This window comes from Xiphophorus maculatus, chromosome 1 (genome assembly GCF_002775205.1).
Source record: "Xiphophorus maculatus strain JP 163 A chromosome 1, X_maculatus-5.0-male, whole genome shotgun sequence".
NCBI classification, from domain to species: Eukaryota; Metazoa; Chordata; class Actinopteri; order Cyprinodontiformes; family Poeciliidae; genus Xiphophorus; species Xiphophorus maculatus.
The window spans coordinates 10,287,285-10,310,736 of record NC_036443.1 but is presented as its reverse complement, the minus strand read 5'-3'; the positions used below and the strand labels follow the sequence as shown (position 1 = coordinate 10,310,736).

At 37.8% G+C, this 23,452-nt stretch overlaps 2 protein-coding genes across 3 annotated transcripts; one reads left to right on the top strand and one right to left on the bottom strand.

Moving 5' to 3' along the window:
• Window positions 1-406: 406 nt before the first annotated feature.
• Window positions 407-11,467, top strand: LOC111608384 (ERBB receptor feedback inhibitor 1-like). The gene is made up of 4 exons (XM_023332303.1): window positions 407-594; window positions 6,243-6,404; window positions 6,763-6,842; window positions 8,545-11,467. The coding sequence occupies exons 2-4, from the start codon at window positions 6,358-6,360 to the stop codon at window positions 9,525-9,527; spliced, it is 1,110 nt and encodes a 369-aa protein (XP_023188071.1). The 5' UTR covers window positions 407-594; window positions 6,243-6,357; the 3' UTR covers window positions 9,528-11,467.
• A 212-nt stretch (window positions 11,468-11,679) lies between these two features.
• On the bottom strand, window positions 11,680-22,501 carry emc1 (ER membrane protein complex subunit 1). 2 transcript variants are annotated; one of them, XM_023332285.1, is made up of 23 exons: window positions 22,355-22,501; window positions 21,819-21,946; window positions 21,650-21,715; window positions 21,457-21,550; window positions 21,241-21,369; window positions 21,027-21,153; window positions 20,772-20,921; window positions 20,469-20,636; window positions 20,079-20,150; window positions 19,819-19,917; window positions 19,566-19,662; window positions 17,920-18,036; window positions 17,740-17,748; window positions 16,569-16,768; window positions 16,263-16,412; window positions 15,944-16,105; window positions 15,665-15,784; window positions 15,438-15,575; window positions 14,672-14,845; window positions 14,315-14,525; window positions 14,124-14,208; window positions 13,628-13,757; window positions 11,680-12,576 (listed from the first exon to the last, which is right to left on the bottom strand). In XM_023332285.1, exons 1-23 carry the CDS (start codon window positions 22,444-22,446, stop codon window positions 12,397-12,399), a joined length of 2,898 nt encoding a protein of 965 aa, XP_023188053.1. In that variant the 5' UTR covers window positions 22,447-22,501; the 3' UTR covers window positions 11,680-12,396. The 2 variants fall into 2 exon arrangements, with proteins under 2 accessions (XP_023188053.1, XP_014324653.1); XM_014469167.2 differs by lacking the exon at window positions 17,740-17,748.
• Between the last annotated feature and the right edge of the window lie 951 nt (window positions 22,502-23,452).

Genomic DNA, 23,452 nt, shown 5'->3' with positions numbered 1-23,452 from the left:
TGTATATAAAAATGCATTTTTTGTGAACTCTTATTTGTAATTAAATATACAAATAATAAAGCTTCTGTGTCTGCTTCACAGTTATATGCTGCTACTTTGTGTTGCTCTGTCCCATTGATTAAACAGAAAGATATACAGTAGGTCTGAAGCAAGATGCTTCTTTGAAGACGAAAAAATGAAAACCCATTTAAAATATGGCATTTTGAAGAATCTCACCGAGCAAATGTTTTTCATTTTGAACTGTATTTGGTGAGTTCTTTTTCTTTTTTTTATTTATTTATTATTTTTTTTATGAATGGTGGAATGTTTCATGTTCAGGGAGATTTTTCCCCTTTAAGGCAGCAATGGGTGGAGCTACAGTAACGCTCACAGGGTGTTGGATCCATTTATAAGGAGTTATGAAAAACTGCGTCACTCTGACCAAATCGGTTTCACCTCCCTGCCTTGTTGACAGAGGAAGGATGTTGCACATGGCTCGGTTCTGATGGGACTCCGGCCCACAACAGCTACACTTCTGATTCTGAACGATCTGGAGAAGCAAGGACCGATCAGGACGCGTCTACGTCATGGAGACATAGTCGGGATTTATTTCTGGTAAGATTTTTTAAGTTTTTGCCGATTGCTTTACCGCTGATAAACTGGGACTTATAGTTGAATAAAAAGGGTGACTGTAAATTACATAGGCTTGTGTATAATATAAAAGAACACGTTGTCTTCTTGAGCTAGTTTACGCTGTGAATTTAGGGAGCCCCTTTGCTCACGGGAATTTAATTTAGAAAACATCCTCTGTTCAAAAATAGTTTTTAATGGATTTAGAGCGTTTATACAAAGTTGCAGTTCAAATTATGCTCTTTTTAATGTGTCGAAAACGCTAATAACCCACATAGATTAGGTGATTTGTCCAGAGGGACTCTCCGCTGTCCTGCTGTCCCGCTACTGGATTACTGACTGATTTGAAAGGCAACCAATTCCCTTTGGGCCCGACAGAGGGCGCTGAAGAGATCCGAAATGGCTTGCAAAACCATAATTATATATTTACTAAAATAATATGGCTGTGTAAAACTATTCAGATAAACTGTTCAGATACAGTTTTATATTTTGTCACGTTACAATTACAAACTCTATCTCATTGATACACCAATACATTAAGTTTCAAAAATGTTTTTAAGTTACGTTTCCCCCCCAAAAAATATCTATCTATCTATCTATCTATCTATCTATCTATCTATCTATCTATCTATCTATCTATCTATCTATCTATCTATCTATCTATCTATCTATCTATCTATCTATCTATCTATCTATCTATCTATCTATCTATCTATCTATCTATCTATCTATCTATCTATCTATCTATCTATCTATCTATCTATCTATCTATCTGCTCTGTCTATCTATCTATCTATCTATCTATCTATCTATCTATCTATCTATCTATCTATCTATCTATCTATCTATCTATCTATCTATCTATCTATCTATCTATCTATCTATCTATCTGCTCTGTCTATCTATCTATCTATCTATCTATCTATCTATCTATCTATCTATCTATCTATCTATCTATCTATCTATCTATCTATCTATCTATCTATCTATCTATCTATCTATCTATCTATCTATCTATCTATCTATCTATCTATCTATCTATCTATCTATCTATCTGCTCTGTCTCAGTTTATAAAACAGTAAAGCAATGAGATTTAGATATAGAAGAAGAAACATTATTAAACTTTGTACTGCCTGGTTGGTTGACTGACTTTGTTAAAATACGCTTCTTGTATTGTATTGTATTTTTGTAGGTTTAAATTTTCATGTCTGAAGTTAGAAAACAAATAAAAGCGCCTTATAAGTAAAAAAAAAACATATATATATATATAAATAGTTATATATACACAGACAATTTTGTCACCAACCCTCATTGCAAAAACCAACATGGCTGCCTTGAATGTAAAATGATGGCTGGCTGCAGTAAGCAGTTCTTTTGCACATCTTGCGATTTGTATTTTACTGACCATTGAACTTTCTTCAGCGAACATTATGCCACAGTGTCAAAGTACGATTTGATGAAAAATACATTGAAATTATCCTGGATTGCTAATAGCTGTTAGCCTGGTTAGTGAACAAACTGCATAAATAAAACAGAGCATAGGTGGCCACCAGCACTGTTCCTGGTTTACTCTTGTCCAACTACATAAGTTCATTTCATCCAGTTTACCTTAGAAATAATTAATGCTGAATTACCTATACCGACGGGTATGATACCATAATTTAATAACAATAGTTATACAACTATAGTATATTGTTTAATATACATGTTTGCTGTAAATTGTAATATTCATTGGCTTGATCTTCATGAAATCTTTTTCAAAAGGAAAACAGGGCCGCTCATTTTATGACCTGTTTTCTGCGTACATGACTTTATGAACGGCACCACAGGCGTGTCCACACTTTTTATGGTTTACAATGGGTAATCAGGTTCCAGAATTCATTCATGTGCTTTAAAACTGCATGACACACTTGGGCTGAGCCTTCTACATTTTTTTGTGTGTGTAAACTGAAAGTAAAATTGTGTCATATGTAGTAGATGGATCAGAATATTAGTTTTATTTAGAGGTCTGTGTGTGGTGAGAGTAATATTAATCCTCTGCTACACACAGTACCGACCATTATCACTTTAAAAATTAAAGTGATAATGCATGATTGGCTTGGACATGTAACCTTTACATGATATTACCTAAACTTATATGTTATTAAAAAAACGCTTGATGTTGAGAATACTGTTGGGAGTCTGCAACATTTATTTAACCTTTAATAAAGCCAGCTCTAGTTTTTAATTTGGTTTGAAGTATTTTCATTGTGGATTTTAAATCTGATTTCCTTGGTTAAAAAATAATAATAACAATAAAACATTAGATTTTTCTTAAATCTTTGTCAATCCTGTGCTCTGGTCAGATGAAAAATTAAAAATTTAATTAAGTTAACACAGGCAAAATCACTGTGCGTGTGGCAGAAAACCAACATTGCACATTCACTGTAAAATAAAAATGTTTCTAAAATACCGGCAGCTGTGGTTGCCAGAATTTCACCATATAAATATGGTAAAATTCTGAATCTTACCATATAATTTACAGTTAAATTGTAAGGTATTTTACCGTAAATTAGAGACGATTATTTATTTATTTTTTTACGGTGACACACCATCCCCATGGTGAAACATGGCGGTGGCAGCATCATGCTGTGGGTGAGGCTGCTAAGGACAAATTTTTTTTTTGTTATTGCTGTTGTGGCTATAAAAACTTCATGCTAGTTGGTAAGCTCTCACCACACACTGATGAATTTGTGGATTTAAAGCACATCATTTGTGCAAACACACTGCAACAATAGGCTCATCCATACCCGTCTGACCGGTGAAAAGCCTGACAAATGTGAAGTTGGTGCCCGCCAAGGACAGCACATCAAGCTCCTGCACGACCTAAAACAAACTGCTTCCCCCAACTTGCTCCTCGTCCTTCGCCGTGAGCCAACACGCACATTCACCATGCGCGGCGCAGGCTCATGCTTCGGCCACGCCGGCCCGTCTCCATGGCGGATCTCTCGTCCTAACCTCATGGGAGAGTTCACTTGTATTTTCAGGCTTGGCCGACTCTCCACCGGGGTTGCACAAAGGCCCATTCACGGCTGAGAGTGCTTCCATTCATGGATGCTGAGTAATTGCCCACAGAATTCCTAATTGTTCAGCGTCTTCCATCGCCGAGGCTCTCGGATGGAAATGACGCCACAGACGGGTTGGTTTAGGAATGATATTAATATTCAAACACACAGATGAGCCAATGTTTTGTTTGGTCTGTGTGGGGTTAACTTTGCGTGTTTCGAATGGTTTGCTTCCCACTTCGGCTCTCAGACGTCTGATACGGGCCGTGAAACAAAGCAGGACTGTGAGACTTAAAGGACGATGCGATGGTTAAGGTATTGACCTTCGGTCAGGTGGGATTAATTTATAGCTTCATATTAATGTGAAATGCTCCTTTAGCTGCAGTTAATAGTGCATTAAGTGTAAATTTCCAATGCTTTGACATCAAGAAGGATTAGATAATCCCAATAATAGGACAATAACTTCTGGTGGGATAGAACAATTTTAAAAGTACTTTGACTTGGATGTTTTTTCCTGGACAGATTTCATAAACAACCAAATAAGACTTCCTGTCTTCCTGGGATCAAACCGAATTTTCTGTTTTATCACTGTACTTTGCTTGTGTTTGTGAGTCCGGATCAGAGGAATGCTGTACAATTAGCCCCTGTTGAGCGGGCGGATACTGCCGTGTTTCATGGTCCAAGAGAGAGAGAGAGGGAGAGAGGAAGGAGAGTGAGGAGAGCCGCCTCTCCCTCCCTCACACACATCTGACCCGAGGTTGCGCAACAGCCTGAGAGTACAAAGCGAAACATACTGTTCAGCAGCTGCTACAGCAGACTGAAGTCATTTACTAGGCTGTTGTCAGTTTTTTTTCCCTTAGTCGTTTCCATAAAATTGGTCACAAGTACAGTATGTTTTAATGTGTCTTGTGCCAAAAAAAAGAGGGATTGTATTTGTGTGTACAGATCTGCAGTGTCGCACAAAGAGCCAGACTTTCCTGTTATCTTTTAAACATGACATGATGAATAGTTCACTATTATCTCTGCAAAGCTTCCAAAGTTTTTTTTACTTTTTTTTTTTCATTCTCTGAGTTTTTTTTAGTGTGTGCGTGCCTCTGACGTAAGATGTACCGAGTGTGGAGTCGACACAAAACAAACAGCTTGCTCCTCTTTTTCCTACGCTTGTCTGCTTTTCAAATTTTTCAAGCACATTCCGTGCAGTACTGAAAATAAACACGACTTACTCACATTTGATGGCAGTTCAAGTTGCAACAAATTCCTGAATGTGTTGTTTTGCCGTGTCTGCTAAAGATTCCCATACATTTAGGAAGTTTTTAATTTTGTCTTTACAAAATGGTACAGACTTCCCATGTACTTTTTATGGGAAAGTACATGGGAAGCGGATGGAAAAGGCTGTCACCCTTTTTTTTTTCTTTACAAATAAAAGCCAGCTTTGCACATCTACGAACTAAAAATAAACATAAACTCTGGCAACCTACAAATTCAACAATTGTTTTTTTTTAGCTTTCATTCACTAATGACGCTCTCCTTGCCACAATTCCAGATTTGTGGCAAACAGAATGAATATTTGTCCTGTCAACAGATTCTACCAGCTGAGCGGCGTATCTCTGCAGCTCCTCCAGAGATTTATCATATGTTTCTTGACTTCCAGCCCAGCTGGCCATGTTGCAGTCGTGCCGTATTTGTTCTATTCTCAAATGATGGATTGAACAGTTAGCTGTGAAATGTCTAAAGCTTAGGAGATTGTTTTATGACAAAGCACTGCTTCAAACTCTTCATCTTCGACCTATCTGGTGTGTTGATCACATAAAATCAATCAATCAACACCAATAATTTCATGTTTCTGGCTGTAATGTGATGAAAATTAAATAGAACTCCTGGTAAAACGCAATTAAGCTTTTTATTTTATTTTTTTTACATTACGCTTAACTGTGTTGCCGTTACTTAAACTGACTGGATTAAGATTTGAATATAATTGTTGTTGTGTTGAAACAACTAAAACAAACTATTAAAGTTGTTAACATGTACCATTTTTCGGTTGAACCTGTGTAATATTTTTTTTACAAATACGTACTGTTATAATTAGGACTCAACAGAAACTTAGAAAATAAACAAAATGGCAGCAAAAAATATAGCACATTGATGAAAACCGTTAAAATACTACAAGTAAATTTCAAAGAAAACCTGTGGTTTAAAACTCTTTCGCAGCGCTGTGCGCTACCTCGTTTAAAACACTCAGCTTCCTGCACAGCTGCCATCGAGTCAAATCATTACTTAATTACTACTAAAGATTTTTATTATTCTAATCTCATGTTCCCACTACTCTTAAAGTATTTAATCAGATAAGATGATGACACTTTTAATTGCCGGGCGTGTTGCTCAGGGTGGAAGACTGAACGGTACACCCAGTTCATGTAGCTTTGTTATGAGCCTTTTTACACCAGTAAATCCTGTTTAAACCAAAGCAAAGATAATGCCCACAAGCTAAACATGAAAGAGTGTTTATTTATTTCTGATTTTTTTATTTTGTTCTATTTTTTTTTTACCAGATCTTCTCTAACAAGTGTGTCTGTGTGTGTTCCCACCAGCTTGTTGCTGCGGCTGCTGCCTAAAATGAACCTGCGATGGGTTTGATGGAGCTAACTGGCGTCGGAGCTTCGCATCAATGCCTTTGAATATTAGGGACACCCTTTCTGCCGCATCATGGAAGGAAATCAAAGTAACTACTGGGGCCGCCAAGAACTGCACGGGTAAACAAATGTTGATTAAATATTACAGAAAAATGAAAAAAAAAGTATATTTATGTGCTTTGTTTGGAAAGATACCCCAAAAACCCAAACCCTAAAGCAAGTTCCTCTGTAAGTGCTGCACAGAGAAAATAAACAACATGGCTGAAAGCAAAGTAACACAGTAACATAAAACATGTTTAAAGGGTTCACTTAACCTGTAATGTTGAGTGTAACAATTATTTGGAACATATTTTCTGTTGCATGCATATTTGTTGTCATTCAGCATGAAATAACTGATTGACAGCGGGTTACATGCAGGAATCTTTCACACACTCACACATGAATCTGTACGGGTTGCTCAGGCTGCTTTGCTTTGCAGAGTGTGCTTCGGCCTGAGCGCTGACATGGACCACAACCTGACGGAGCTTCAGCAGCAACAAACGGCCAGGGAGTTTAACCGTGAGTCAGATATTACTGTTATTTTTAACTTGCTGAACCGTATCTGAGGAAGATACAACGGGTTGCTGCGCCCTCCACTTTTATTGGAACACCCGGTGTGAAAAGCCTCAACAAGAGCTAATCTTTCCTTGCAGTAGCATCACCTCACACTGAAAACCTGAATAAAAATACAACCTTCGATTTGAGTGATTTTTGTCGCAAGAGAAGAGAGTGAAATCCCACATAAGGTCTCTACTATCCTATTTTTCTAAGTGGGATTTAGGGAAGGACTTCTGTTTAGCATTATATTTATACCGCTGTAGCTGAAAAATCCTAGACTCTAGGAATATGTAATTATTAATCCATAATTCCCAAAGGGGTGTACAAAGTGTGGCTTGGGGGCTTTTTGTGGCCCTTGGAATAATTTAGCTTGGGCCCTCCAGGAGGCGAGGTTAACGCAAATCGAAACATTTTGTAATTTGTAACAAAGTATTTTTAGTTTATTTGCCATGTTCTTAGGTAGAGCTGCAAACATCCAGATTCAAACATGTAGAGATTCTGACCTTTTTTTTTTTTTACTCAAAAACAGAGTTGGGCACACCTGATCATTAAGTTAAACTGAATGCAGCAAAGCTCTTTGAAGAAAGTTCACATTTTTGTTGCTGGTAATAAATTAAATACATTTTGTGGGCCCACAAAATAGAAAACCTTCAGCCCAAAAAAGTCAAGAAATGGTATACCTTTTTTTATTATTATTATTATTATTATTATTATTATTATTATTATTATTATTATTATTATTATTATTATTATTATTATTATTAAAGATTTTCCCTGCTTTGTTTTATTAAAGTATTTCATGTTAAAAATTATTTTACTTTATTTTTATGGATAAAAATTTGATTTGCCCCTTACATTAAACTTTTCAAATATAACAAAGGTGATATTTGTTGAAAGCAATTATTTCTTTATGTGGGATTTATTTTTTCATACTCATTAAACACAATCAAATTAAAAGTTTAATTTCTCTAAATTTTTACATTATTGTGTTATATTCAGTGTGAGTCTTTTATACACTCTCAACCACATGAGTCAACAAGTGTATATTATTTTTTTTGCATAGATTATTGTAACTTAACATTAGATACTTTGCAATTGTTACTTCACAATAAATATGCGTAGTTGAAATATAACAGTTTAATGTTAAATACATGTATTATTTTCATTTATTAGCATCAGAGATTATATTCCTTAGTTAAATCGTACTTGGCCCAAAAAAACGTCTCAGAAGGAGAATGAGTCGGGCATCACGGAGCTGAGTTTCATGTCAGAGTAGGGACGATATCGCTCCTGGGTCACCAGCTGTTCCCGCAGTCTGGGACACGTTGGATGTTTCCAAAAAGAAGGTTATGGGAAGCTTAGTTAAGATTATGGCCCGTTTTGCAGATAATGACAGTTCCTGTGTTAATCAGGGTGTTGTGGCTGATGTTTGACGAAGAAGGCGATAGGTTAGGCGGGTGTTTTCACAATTGCTTCCTGTCCACTATCTGTTTTCACCGTGGGTTGTTTTTCCATGTTTCTTCCTCTCAGGTGTTTTTTCTTTCTCCTCTGCAGGAAGAAACAGTGATAACAGACACTTCCTATCAACTTGACAAGTTCTTAGTTAAAGGGCAGTTTGGGGGTTTAATTTGGTTTAATGCTTTGTGTCTCTTTCCTTCCACAGCCACCCGGTTTCCTGCTTTCTACTCCGATGCTTACCGGTTAACGTCGGCTAATGTTCCGCATCCCTGCGAAGGAGACCAGGTGGTCCCTTCGTCCCAGAGAAGAGGCCGCCAGAAAGAGGCCAAACCCCTCCCTCCTTTGCCTGACCCTGAGGACTTTATGTCAGATGAAGCTGCAGACAGTGAGGTCGAATTCTTTGCCAGCGACCGCCAGCGCCTCCTGCCCAAAAGCTGCCCAAAGGCGATGACCAGAAGCAGCAACAAAAACTGTGGTCAGGTAAATTTTGCCTACCAGGTGGGCTCACTGGGGATGAGGTCTGCTGGATCCGACTCCATCGCTTTCTCCTGGCCAAGCAGAGAGGACAGACCACTGGGCAGAGGAAGCAGAATTGCAGCAAACTTTGATCAATTTGCTCAAGAGAAAAGAGACAACCAGCACGAGGTGTCTTCTATTGGAGGCAAACTGTCAGACCAAGCCCAGCCATCCTCCAGAAACCGATTTTCCTGCTCGGGTCTTCCTTCTGACCTGCATATGAGTTATCCGCCCGTCCTCCTTGAAAAACCTCGAATCCCTCCTCGCATCCCCATCCCGCCTAAACCCTCAGCTTCCTCAAAGCCAGCGAGCGCCAACGACGACGAAAAGCCTCCCAAGGTCCCCCCACGCGTCCCCTTGGTCCCGCCCTGCCCGCCGCGCACCCCGAGCCCCAAAAGTCTCCGGATATACATCAACGGCATGATGCCCATCACGAAGAGTTTCGCTGCTAATCCAAATTATGTGAGCAAGACCGTACAGAGGCAGCAGAGTGAAAGGGCCCTGCCGGTGGCACAGTTTTCTCCCTGCATCGTTCCCATTTTGAAGGACGGCAAACAGGCCAGCACCACACACTACATCCTGCTGCCGCCGGGGCAGCACACTCACGCCGAGAGACGGGGAAGGCTCCTGAGCGAGCCCAACAGGACGGGATGTGTGTGGCAGAAAAGATAGACACCTTCCAATGAGTAATGCAAAGCAAGTGACTTACATTAGGCATGGGCCAGTAAAACTGTCTTATGGCATAACTTTTAGTAAAAAGAAAAACTGTATCATGGTATTAATATGAAAAAAGGTATGCATTTGGTTGCTTTTAAGAGCTTCTTATGGAGAGCATTATATGTTTTTGCCATTCTTTATAGAGTAACACTTGGAGTCTGTTAAACTGTGAATAAATGTAAAAAATGCTGATTTGCAAAATGCTTCCACATCATATCAAGGTGTGATGTGGAAAATAACAGCAAAGAATACCTGTTAGGTGTAATTCAATGTAAAACCACCTAATTTAAAAAGCAGCTTTAGAATTGAAGATGAGAAGAAAAAAAAGTAGCCTTTGTCCAGTCAGCCGATATCAACAAGTAGGAGAACACGACCCGTCCAGTATTCCTCTTCATTCTCATTAAAATGACTTTAAGCCACAGGAACGATGAGACAGAAACTTCTAGCATTAACGGTTTTAAACCAAGCTATACCTTGATACCATCACTGACCCATGCCTAACTGACATTGTTATTGTGTACATGATACACTGCTGTACTTATGTTATCATCTGTCACTCATTTATTTTATTTTGGTTTCACTGTGATTTGTTTTTGACTGAATATCCTACCGGTCAGTATTTTTAAGAGACATTTTTACTGTTCAACCCTACAACAATAAAGTACGGCACTCAGTATTTCTCTAGTAGTGGAGGAAACACACTTACCTCATTTAACATTTTTCACTGAGAAGTATTTCTCAATTAATTACAAAGTCATCAGTTGTTTTTTTTTTTTAGTTTAAATAAACAAAACTTGTAGTTATTACCCACAGATTGATATATTTTTCATGTGTTTGTTTCTGTTTGTGATTAGAGGTTTTCATTAACTAAGCTAGAATGATCGAAATAAAAACAAAAACATTTCAAATATATCACTATGTGTAATGACAGTTAGATTACTTTTCATGACCTGATATTCTATTTTATTGAGATATATTTGTCCTGCAGTTTTTTTAATGTGTAATTACTGAGTAGTGCTTATTGCAAAGTTGTGCTAATGTCACTAAAACCAGCCTCAACCAATACTGTTTTCCTTAAGAGAGCACATAATTAAAGGTACAAGCTGGGCTTGTGCCTATGTTCTGTTCGCACAAGTTGTTGTTTTTTTTCCTGATAATTCTACTTAAGGCGTCTAACATATTCACAGATGTAATATTTTCAGATCATTTTAAACATTCGGACTGATGCTAAATCTGACAGTGAAGAACACAGCCTATTATCAGAAGAGACCTTGAAGTGTTTTCTGTCATAATTTTCAGGTTCTGATTTGATCATTTTGCCTATTTGATAAAATAGGCAAACAGATCTTAACATCCAACAACCTAACTTTTTGAATTTTTGTTGCACACATTCCAACTAGAACGTATTACATTAAAAGATGTAATTAGACATCTGAATACAAAAACTCACACCTAAAGTTCAAATGAAATGTGATCAAGGAATCACTTCACTTAGTTTTTTGGGTTTTTTAAGAGTTGCTTCTTTCTACATACTATCCTAATCCCCTTTAGGTCTTCTGCCTATTATTTAATTTTTCCAGACAAAGGAGGCCTACTTAGTTCAAATCAAATTTCACCTTTATGATAATTTATTCCCATATGTAAATTTTTTGCCAGCATTGGTTTAGTTGACATGGTAACTACCCGCGTTGGATTTATTTTTTACAGAGATTTGTGGATGAAATCCAGTTACGTTTACACTGCTGAAGTTCAGACTCATGTTTACAACCTTTGTTACACCGACTTTATGAAGTTCTTATAAAGGTTCAACATGGATTCAGGCCCTTGAAAGGCTGCAGATTGTAATATTGTTTTATGGTTTATTTAATGAAATAAATAACTTATTCATTGTGTAACTTATTTCTTGATTTTTTTTTCTACCAGATGCCAATAAAATAGGGGCTCTGAATGTTTTGTTGGGGTGGGTAAGTGTGAGCAAAAACATGAAGTCCTGCCTACAGACTGATCTGCATAATTTCCACTTGGAAAGTGTCTTAAGTTTAACGCTTCAACAATCTTTTGGGCAGCAGCTTGGAAGGCTTTGGAAAGAAAGGAAAATATTCAGACGGGAGTTCTCAGAAAGATTTTAATGGATCAAAACAGGGAAAAATGAAGTCTACATTTTCCTCTAATTTTATAACAGCGCCTTCTGTTAGAAATCTTAATGACTGACCACAGATCATCTTGTCCTTGCTTGGTCTTGCCTCAGAGTTCAGCTGCTTTCCTATCAAACCAAAACTACAGGATATTATGGCAATTTTGCAGATTAAAAAAAACAAATATTAAAGTAACCACTTGGGCTCACAAACAGTTTTCTTGCATTTCTGCTCTGACTTCCAAATTTACTGTAACTTTCCATTAGGACTGCTGAAGTATACACCATATGCAAAGTTTTTTTTTTTTTTTTTTAGAATATAAGCACCTAACTTTGACAAACATAATTTAATAAACCCAACTCTGTTAAATTCATTTGTAATTAGTTATGTGATCAACATTTAATTAAAGTGATTTGGGGAGGAACAAAATGGTTCTATTATGGAGTCATTTCTTCTTTTTGCAAAATAAGTTAGAAAACACACAAAAAAAAACATAAAACACATAAAACCTTATTCTACCCCTTTGTTTCACCCCCCTCCCCACCGTCCCCTGCAGTTCCTTAAGGGCCTTATTGAACTTTGGCCTTTGTGTTTCCCTTACAGGCACGGCCTCAGCAGTCTCGTCTCATCGGAGCGAGGTCCTTCGTGCAGCCGCAGGGCTCTCTGATGCAGGACTCGATGAGATGGCTTTATCGCCAGGCCCGGTTAAGCAGTTTGACTTCTGCCAGGCGTTTGCTGATCATGGTGGCAAAGAAAAGAGCAAAGAGGACGCTGCTGATGAGCATGTAGTCGTAGTCGTCTTTCAGGACGTCGAATTGCTTGGAGGGATACACGCGGGTCTGGTAGATGTCGAGACCGTATGCCACCACCTGCAAAGAATAAAACGTGTAAAAAAGAATCATAAATAAATAAAATATTCAGTGCTTTTATTGTCATTGACTAAAACGTAAAACAAACAAACAAAAAAAGAAATAGAATGGTACAAAACTAAAACAAAAAAGGCCCTAAAACGAAGAATTAAGAGAAGAACGACTAAACATTTTTAAAATTATTGGAGGGAAAGATGAGGAAACAAATTCAGTCAGGAATGACTGATCCTAACTATGGTAGGATCAGCCTTGACTTGATGTTTATGCTAGAGTCTAACAGCTACCTCTGTGGCAAAGAAAATGGACGCCATCCTGGTATGTGACCAGGCTGGTGACCAGCATGTAGAGGAGGTTCTTGACTATTGTACACAGTTTTATCTCACAACTCACAACTGAAATGACTTAATAAAGTTGAGTCTTTTTTTCCCCCCAGACTTCAGTCATCTAGTCCAGTTAATGCCACCAAATAAGAGTCAACAGCAGAACAATCTGTTTGGGTTCAACATGCAGGATTTAAAAAAAAGTTTCTAGGGAGAAGCCCACTCAATTTGCAGCTCAACTCAAAAAAAAAAACATTTCCTTACAAATGTGGCACTAATTCAAGTGAAATAAACACGCTTTCAAAAAAAAAAAAATCATATGTATTGCTAAAAACCATCATTACGACACAGAAAGAATTACCCAAATTAAAATATCCATACTTTTCCATTTGCGCAGCATTATGACACAACCTTGCCTATAGGCATTAAGTCGCCTAAACTTCCAAACACATCATTAAAATCTCTTTAGTTACGGTTTATTCTGGCTGTTTTACAGACCTACAAAATATACTACAGACATTGTTTTTCCTAAAAAGAATCATGTCGCATTCCATAGAAGGCTTGTGTTACCTTACTTAATAAATACATTCTTTTAAATAAAACACACTGGGAATTAGAAGATATTGCAAGCTGTTTGGCAACTTAAAGTTCAGAGGTGGATTTATTTTTTTTGCTTAAACACAGCCTTTGTCATTTTTATTTCACGTTTTGTAATGTAACATTCGACTCACCAAGCAGGTTGACTCCAGTCCGGACGGGGCCGTGTGAATTCCTCGCACTCTTCCCACGGTCTGATTGTAGTTGATGAACCACTCGGTGCGGATGATCAGCTCCGGTGAGTACGGTATCAGGTTTTCCTCCCTGGAAATCGAGTCGGAAACAGGTTAATGTAAGGTTAATGTCAGTGCCTCGGGAAACCCACTGAACTTCAACATGTATGTGTTAGACCAACACACAGTTGTGAATGATTGTAAATTGGGATGAAAACCGTGATTGTATTCATCCTCCGATGCAGATTCTTATTCAAAGACATTTTGAGAATGTGTGTTTAGTTTCTTTTCCTCATCATAACTATGCACTACTTTGTGTATGTCACATTAAATATATTGAACTGCATGGACACAATGTGACAAAATGTAAATAAAAAAAAAAGAAAAAGAGGGAATGACCACTTTCGCAAAGCACTGTAAATCAGCTCATTGTTAAACCACATCTGTCTAGACTTACCGACTCTGCTCAGATATTATTTCAGGCCTGCGTGGGTCGAGGAACATCTTTGGTAATGACAGAATCCCCCCAGATGGCAGACCAACTGTGGCAAACGGAGAAAAAAATGTTTCAGAAGTGTTAAATATTGTGGTTTTACTCACCAAGACTAAATTTGGAGAGGATGGAAAAGAATAAGTTTTGAAACCTACTGAGCAGATGGCGGCTGGTGATGCCTTTCTCAGTCAGGGTGGCCTCCATGGTCGAGATGGAAGACGGGAAAATGTAAGACTGCTGGAGCACCTGAGGGGCGTGAGGCCGATCCAGCGAGCTGAAGACGGTGCTGTTGTAAAGCTCCATTCCTTCGTAAAGTTCGATGACAGAGAACTCGTTCCTGCGAGACTTCGTGCTCCAGTATTCGTACTGTTACGTTTGACAGACAAGGGGAAACGTGAATAACATTACATTAATTATGCGACAGACCAAAACTGAAACCGCTGCGGCTTCATATCTGCAAAACGAAGGACGAGTCTTTTCATTTGGGAATTTGGAAATCCATCCTGGCTTACCACAACCCAGTTTTCAGAGTGGACAACGTGAACGGGTCCTCTGGCTTTCCTCTGAACAGCTTCGTGGATGATGCGACCGGTCACACCGTCGATGAGCAGGATCCCGATGAAGCTGCGCTCCTGATGCACGTCTGTGCTCTCCGTCACCACAGCCAGCAGATTTGGGTTCAGGTACTATTAAAAGAAAGTAAAAAATGAAAAGGATACCATTTTGCATTTGTATACTTTGAACTGCAAAAAGGAAAAAGATGCTCCAAAGCAATTAAACTATTAATTAGAAGATAATGTATGTATAAATAAGATAGAAATTTACATTAGTTAACCTCACAATCCAAGACTACTCCTATGAATGCTCCCAAACCTTTTCATATAAAAATCTCATACTTTCCCCGTACTCTTATTTCCAGATGTCTCTTCCAATGTTTTAAATATAAACTGAGTAATTTCCAGTGTAAATTTGAGTAGGGAGTATAATATCAATAGATAAATGGATAAGCAACTACTATAAAAATAAAAGTGGAAATATGATTTTTTTTTTAAATATATAGTTTTTACATAACTACACAGAGTTGGAAAATAAGGAGGTCCATTTATGTTTGTGTAACCATCTTGATTAATATTGAGTGCAAACTGAGATTTTTACTCTACTTTATTACAAGATGTTACAACAGTCGTTTTTATTCACACTGGTAAAATGAAATGCGATTTTAGCTATTTTAGAACTCGTTCAAATTGCAATTAAATCATGAAGAAAATGCTATTGTACCTTATAGAGCACACTGCGGTCTCCCATCACCCTGCCTTGTGAGTGCACATGCTCATTAGGCCTTTTCCCCTTAACAGAGACAATCTTCTGTACTTCTGTTGGAATGACGACCTCCCAGACCTGCTCAGTTGACAAGTCCTGAGAGCAGAAAAATAACTGCGGTTAGCTTTCACTGATTACTGGAGCATTATTTCAGAATGCAACACAATGTGAAAAGAAGAACTTGCCGTTCTCAGTCTGTAACCAGAGAGTCTTCCCTGACTGGAGTCGACGAGGAAGAAGAAGATGGATGAAGCCGTCTCCTGCAGCTGCTGCAGGACGTTCTTGGTTGAAGGAAAGGCAGAAACCTGGAGCAGAAACAATGGACAATAAACAATCAAACAAACAATTGATGAAGGCCATTTTGAAAATGGCCTTCATCAAAATGTTGCGATTCTAAACTGAAGACACAGTGACTATAATCTTGTGCGTGAGGTGTGGAGGACAATTTGAGGTGTTGATCTGACCTTGTACTGGTTATCGACGAGCAGCAGGACCTTGGCATAATCCTGGTCCATAAGTGGGAGAAGGAGTGACTGAAGTATTGGCTGAGGTAGGGCAGGTGGTGTGACCTGACTTTTCCTTCCAAAAATAGGATTAAACACATGAAGTGTGGCCAGACCCGTGTCCTGTGATCCAAAAAAGCCCCGACAAAACAAAAATGTGTGAAACAAAAACTAGAAATCAGACGTTTGTAACTTAAAGAGACTTTGAACAATAAAAGAAAAGATATTGAGACTGACCATTAAACTTTTTCACCGTAAGTGCCAATGTTTCATTAGATACCTTGTCTTTGATGAGCAATGTGCACTGTGGAGGGTGAGGGAAGTGAGCAGTGGTCCGCTGAACCATTAATTTAAAAGCAGCATTCTTCGGGACGTTGTCGAGGTAATGCTTCCACAAAATTCCACCCGTCTTGCTGTCGATCCCAAACAGCTTAAAAGGAACAGAAAAACGAGATGAAAGCTCTGATTTGTTTAGCCTGAACTTAGACTGTACAGATAACCGTGCACAGCAAAATAATAAGCAAGGAAAATACAAACAAACAAAGGTGAATAATAGAAGGTGAGCTTTTAGTCTCTCCAGCTTTACCTTTCCAGACGATGTTACCATAACCATCATTTTCTGCAAGTTGAACTCGTCTCTCGACAGGTTCTCGATGGAGACTTCATTTTTGACTTGACTGCGGGGCTTCCGGGCGTCGTAGAACAGCTTCCAGAGGTGGGCGATCCAGGCCTGCAGCATGATGAGCTGAGAGGAGAGCCTCTTCAACACCATCGGCAACAACCCATCTAGAGAGATCAGAACAAGAACAAACATATTCTGTAAAGATGTTCTTTAAGTGTCAAGAGCCATTGTTCACATGTTTTAACTAAATTAAAACCAACAAGATAAAATGGTCTTCTTGGAAAATAGGGACGACTAAACAAAAGGCACAGGACAGAAAAACACTTAGAAATCAGCTGGCTTGGTGGTTGGAAGCTTAAAAATCCAATATTTTTTTCAATCAGTGAACAGACCATGCTGCTAAGTGCTACCAGGTCATAATTGACAGCAACCATCTTTGGAGTGGATGCTTTAACTAAGTGACAAAGGTTCCAAATGATTACTTTCCAGACTAGTTAGGTGCATAAAACTAAAGACAGAGATCACACTGCGATGTAAGAAAAAGAAAACTATTTTCTAGAACATGTTGGTTCATTAAAGCTGCCAAGAGAGAGCAAGACATTTTCAGAAGAGAACAGGAAGGCTAGTCAGAATATGGCACAGCCGGCAGCTCTTATGAAGGTTCAGAGTTGGGTAAGAAACTATATTGTATTGGAAATACATACCAACGCCGTGTTATTAGTGATGATAGACGAATACTAAAGGTGAAAGACTGCTTAAAATGTCAACTGATCATTTTATTTTTGTTTTTAAGCTTTTGTAAATCATTTCAGCAACTGTTAGTACAGATAAATGACATGACATTATATCTGATCCTGTTGTAACTGATGACCTCTCACAGCAAGAAGGTAAGTGAAATGTATTTGTGAATGCTTTATTTTTCTTTTCCGTTCTTAAAAGGCTAGACACACCAAAGCCTTAGCACAGATTTAAAAATTGGCCACAAAATAAATAAATAAATAAATAAAATAAATTTAAAAATCCCATCTCCATCACAGCAAATGCAGAAGAGAATTTGCTTTTATTAACACAACATTATTTAAAACCTAACATTTTCGGAGACGGTCAAGAAACGTTACAAAGAGAGACGGGTTACCTTGAATGGCTGAATCCACACGCAGCAATAAAGACAGAATAAAACCAGAGTAAAAACAATAAACCAACCTGGTGAGTCACAATCGCAAGCTATATTTAAGAGCTACTTGTTAGAAATGGACACCAGCCAACATGGAGAAATAAATAAATAAAAGACTTGGATGAACATGAAAGCATTTACCAGCCTTTTTGCCGAACTCGCCCTCGAGCTCAGCTTGTGTCCCAGTGAGAGGAAGATCTACCATTTCCATTGTCACCACGTCTGACAAGGCTTCCTCTCTGGTCCACATCACACGCCCTGGAAAACAAGACTCATTACTAGTCTGCAGTCACTCATTCTACCTTCCACACCCTGTGAAAGAACACAGGGTTCAGAGCTTTCCAACAACATGGTAATTTTTTTTTCCCTTGTGGAAAAGGTCAGAACTATTTACACACTAGGAATGTGTGGGTCTGGAATTATTTATCATGATTAAAAGGCAGAAAATACCTTTAGCGTCATCATGACGCAAAGCATGGCTCACTACTTACTTTCGTGTTCCAGAAGGATCATACACTTACCAATTCTTAAAAACCCAAATACCGCCATTGCACCGGAATAGGATTCTTATAAAAGCAAATATATTTAATCAGAGTCTAGTTCTAAGATCTGATTTCTTTTAACTAAGCAAATATATGGCAAAAATAAATGTTATTTAAAAAATAGAAATAGAAAATGGAACACTGTGAAAATGCCGTTACAATGAACACTGAATTCATTCACAAGCAAGACTCTCCTGTAAAGAGAATAACAGTGGGAGGAGATAAAAATGCTTCAGTACAGTGTGTGATCCTGACTTTTTTATATCTATTCAAGCTCCACACAATAAAACATTCTTTGTTCATTGTTCCCGTTGACCTTCTGCCTCACAGCAAGGAGCTTGCTGGTTCAAGTCCCGGCTGTGGCCTTAATTTTTTGGAGTTTGGACTTTCTTTCTGCATACATTGATGGGTACCGCTTTTCCCTGCTGTACAAAAACATGCATGTGGGGTTAAATTGTTGCTTTAAATTGCTCATGAGCGAAAGCGGCTGTCCTTGTGTTGGCCCCGCCAGCGATGTGTGGACCCACCTCTCACCAGATGGCTGCTGGAATAGGCTTCAGTGCCACTGAAACCTTTAACAGGTTCAGTGTTAAAACTAATCAAAGTTTTGATTAGGCTTCCTCATGAAAAACTTTGTTCAAACAGTGAGATGACTTTTTAAATTTTTGTTAAACCTTGCAGGCACATTCTCTTTTAAAAACAAGATGCCTGGTCCCTATTTGAAACTTTAGCTGAACTAGAGTTACATTATTAGAGCTACAACAGTTTTTAGGAGCAAAGTACCCATTTCATTTATAACTGAAATGGATAATTATTGAACATTTTATAAATATATGAACATTTTGTATGACCTTTACATATTTGTATTGATCAGTATGTTAAAGCTGTTTTAATGATTTCTATTGCTCGACCCAGGAAGAGGAAGTGTGAAGCCCAGCTAATGGGGATCCTAAACAATGAACAATAAACAACACTATTCACTGTTGATGAAACAGTCGAGTTGCGTTGTAAGGGCATCTCTACGCTGGTTTACACCCTGATTCAAGAGAAAATTAACTCTCAACTTACATCAACATCCTCATTTTAAAAGAGCTGCTGACTTTATTTGCATTATTACAGGGGAAGTCATGATAAAACAGAGAATCAGGCAGGTTTGCACTATGAAACAATAGTTGGAACAGTTTGCACGACTTAAACAGCAAATACTGGAGGCCGATGGAGCCCACTTTGCTTGCTTCACCGTACCTGGTTGTTGAATGAAAGTCAGTGTGTGGTCTTCTGTCTGCACCATGACCCTGTAGCCAACCGAGTCATCCTTCTTCAGGAATGCTTGGACATGCAGCTGCAGGGCAGAATTTAAATGAGTACCTTTATTAAAAGATTCTTTAAATTCCAAAACATGACACACTAATGGTTGGATTATAGTCAGAGAACTTTTGATACTATTGCTGCTTAATGAAACATAAAGATCAATGGGAAGAAAAACAGTAAGTTTCACCCTCTCGGGTTTTCCTCCGTTAGGATCCACGGTGAAGATCAGAGTTGTGTCAAGAAGTCTGCGCCCGGTGTCAGAACTAAAGAGGTTGATGCTGCAAGCCTGTGGGGAGGTAACAGATAATCACTTACTTTTACTATTAATTTGAGGAAAAAAAAAACTTTAATCATTTCTCATGTATTATTTATTGTAATTCGCTAAGCTAAATATATACATTATTTACACCCAGATTGAGTTGAGAGAGCAATCCTATATGAACTTACTGTCTTATTCTTGGGTGACATAACAGCTGCGACCGTCTTCTCTCCAGTGGTCACAAATGAAGACAGCAGTGCCTATAAATTTAAAAAAATGTGTCACTAACTGTTTCCCTCACAAATTACTACTAATTTGTAATTTACTACTACTAAATTACTATGCTTTATCTTATAGAACCCTGTCAAGATAAAAGTATAAGAATAATACATTTCAATATAAAATTTGATGGAATTCTTAATGTGCAAGAATCAGTCAAGAAAACACAATACTAAAAATCATTCAAGCCATCCAGATCAATTAGGCTCTCGACCCAAAGTTGCCTTGGGCTGCAATTGAGCTAAATTAATCTGGGATAAATCTTTCAAAAAATGAAATATGAAGAAACAATTACATACAGGCTTGAAATCTCTCAGTGTGACTATCTGCCCGTTGTTCAGTTGCAGAAGCAAATAACGTTCAGGCCCAAGCTGAAGGAAGAACTCTGATAATGGCTTTTGGGCAGGGTTGGGCTGGTGTGACACAAGCGATGGATGAAAGTCTGGGTCCACTTCAAGTCCGAGTGACTGTGATATGACAAGCGATAGAAAAGTTACGGAGAAGGGGAAAAAAAGCATTAATATAGACAATAAACACAGACGGAAGCAGGGAGGCAAATATTTCATAGAGTTGAAAGAGTTTTGTTTTGGTTTACTTGATACCTGCAGGGGGATCTGGGTCATCTGTAGCTGTTGGTGTAAGTCGAGTGTATTTAGGGACATTGTTGTTGAGTCTACACACATCAACGTTCCCTGACCAACCACTGCACAGCTGGCTGGTATGTTGGAAAGCCATGGAGCTTCAACTGAGACCTGGAACAATATCAAACCAAAAAAAGAAGCAAATTTGAGTTCAGGTTTTCTTTCATAGCGACATCTACATGGTAGACATTCAAGTTTTAATAAATGAAAGGTTACCTGCTTGATTATCTCACCATCTTCCATGCTGTAAACAACAATAGTGATATGGGAATGGGGAACAATTCCCAACACAAAGACTTGACCATTTCCTCCTGAATACACAGTTTGATAATCCACAGTTTCACTGCAATGGAAAAAAAGACATAAAATTAATAATAAAGATCATATTGCTGATACAATAAAAAAATAGCACGAAAATAGAATGTTTTACCTTTCTGGCAAGTTCTCTACCCATTTTTGATGCCCATTGGATAAATAATGGACAGAGATGACAGTTTTCTTCAAAACAGCGACATGTTTGACTGTTCCTTGTTGCCCCACTAAGCATGCTGATCGAAAACTAAAAACAACAAAAAAACAAACAGTCAGGGTTTAATCCACATGAACCATCTCACATGTCACAACTGCAAACCATAAAGGTGTTCACCTGCCAGTGTCCAGCAACATCTCCCAGTTTAAACCACCAACGTTGACGTCCCAGGAGCGCAACATGCGCCCATTTCCAACCACTAGTACCGCATCTAAGCACACAAAACAAGTTGCATCAACAGTGAATATGCTAACATAAGCAGGGATAAAATCTCAAGCTCAAACTGAATAAACACATGAGAAATAAAAACCTTGTGCATGGTGCAGAAGGGCATCGATGTTTCCCTCTGGACCAATTTTGTCCACATGTCGCCAAACTGTATCAGACATGGATAGGGGAGTGTGTTGTGTTTAAGACCAAAAGATGAGAATATAAGGCAGCTAACAGGTGCGTCTGTTTAAGGCTGCAAAAATACTTACAAAGCTCTCCTGTCCTGGAATTTAGCGCTGCAAAAACATTACTCTCTGTTGCTACAAGGACTTTTTTGGAAGACTGCAATTGTGTGTCGAAATGAGAAAAGCGAACTTTGCCTACATATTGCTGTCTCCTGTGAATCAAGAAATAAAAAGAATTTATTGTTAATTTAACTAACTTAAATTAACTAACTATTATCACCTTTGCAACCGAATAACTACTGTTATGACCAACACTGGTATGTATAACTTGTAATGAATTTAGTTATGATTCCTTATGTTTAAAAATCAACCTACTTTTCTTTTACTAAATGTGCTTAAGTGGCTCGTTGTTTCCAAATATTATTTATAAACCTGCCGTTTAAAAAAATCGTTATGATTGTTTTTTTCCTTTTAAAATGTCTCCTCTCCTGAAAATGCTCACTAAACCCACCGACTCGAAGCTAATGGCTTTGACAGGTGTTAGCATTAGCATCTTCAAATTGTGAGAATAAATGTCTTAGAAAAACGTTATTTTTCATGGCCCATTGGGCTGTTCTTACCAGTCAAATTTTCCTACTTGATCCTCAAATACAGCATCAACAACGAAGAATAAAATACATAATTTCAGCAAAAGCAAGATTAGCTTTGCCATTGCAGCAGCTTTGACCAGCTCAACGGAAGGAGGAAGTCGGAAGTGGTCAGACTCACTATTTGCCTGCTAAAACGGAAGTGCTGCCACCAACAGGTCAAAAAGTACAAAGCATAACCGCTTTGCTTGATTCATGGACATGACAACTTGAGGTTCAAACTTAAACTGTATTGAAAGCCAAAAGTCCAACACTGAAATAAATAAAGAAATTGTAAAATAAATAAATAAGCATGGCTGGCCACATCACCAGTCAATCACAGACGGGTCCTTGCAAATACCACATGCATTTGGATAAATAACAACCAATGACAACCAGCAAATCAAAATATGAAGTGGCAAACATTACTGAACAAAGAAAACTTAATATAAGAATAATCTGAATTTTGTACCCTAAGAATATTTAGTTAAGCAAACAAATATTTATCATTCTGCATTGTATGTGATATTTCTTTCCAATAATCAAAAAGGGGAAAAGTCACATTCTTTCATACAATAAGTACATTTAGTATTATTTGGAAACATAAGCAAAACATGCATTGTTGATTTGATGGAAACAAAAATGAGAAAGCATTTCAGAAAGTATACAACAATCCAAACAAAAACTGGTCTTAAGGTTTGCAAACAGATGAGTGTATTCTTACAGCTGAAAAATGTGTTTTTGCAATAAGGACAAAAAATATGCAATGTGTGCCACTAGTACAATAAATAAATAATTTGCTACAGAAAAAAACTATGAACTATGAACGTCAGAACTATGAGATAATTAAATACAATAAATGCTCAAACAATTTATAAACTTTTTCATCTTTTTCATATAATAAATTATTGAATCATTCCTAGAACAATTGGATAAATTGTTTATTTTATTTTTCATTTTATAAAGGAACTTCAAATCTTATTTATATGATCGCAAGCATACAAATGTACTACTTATGGATGCAGTGTGTGCCATTTTTAAATGATTACAGGCACTACAAAGACATAAATCAAGCCAGATCAAATTACAACA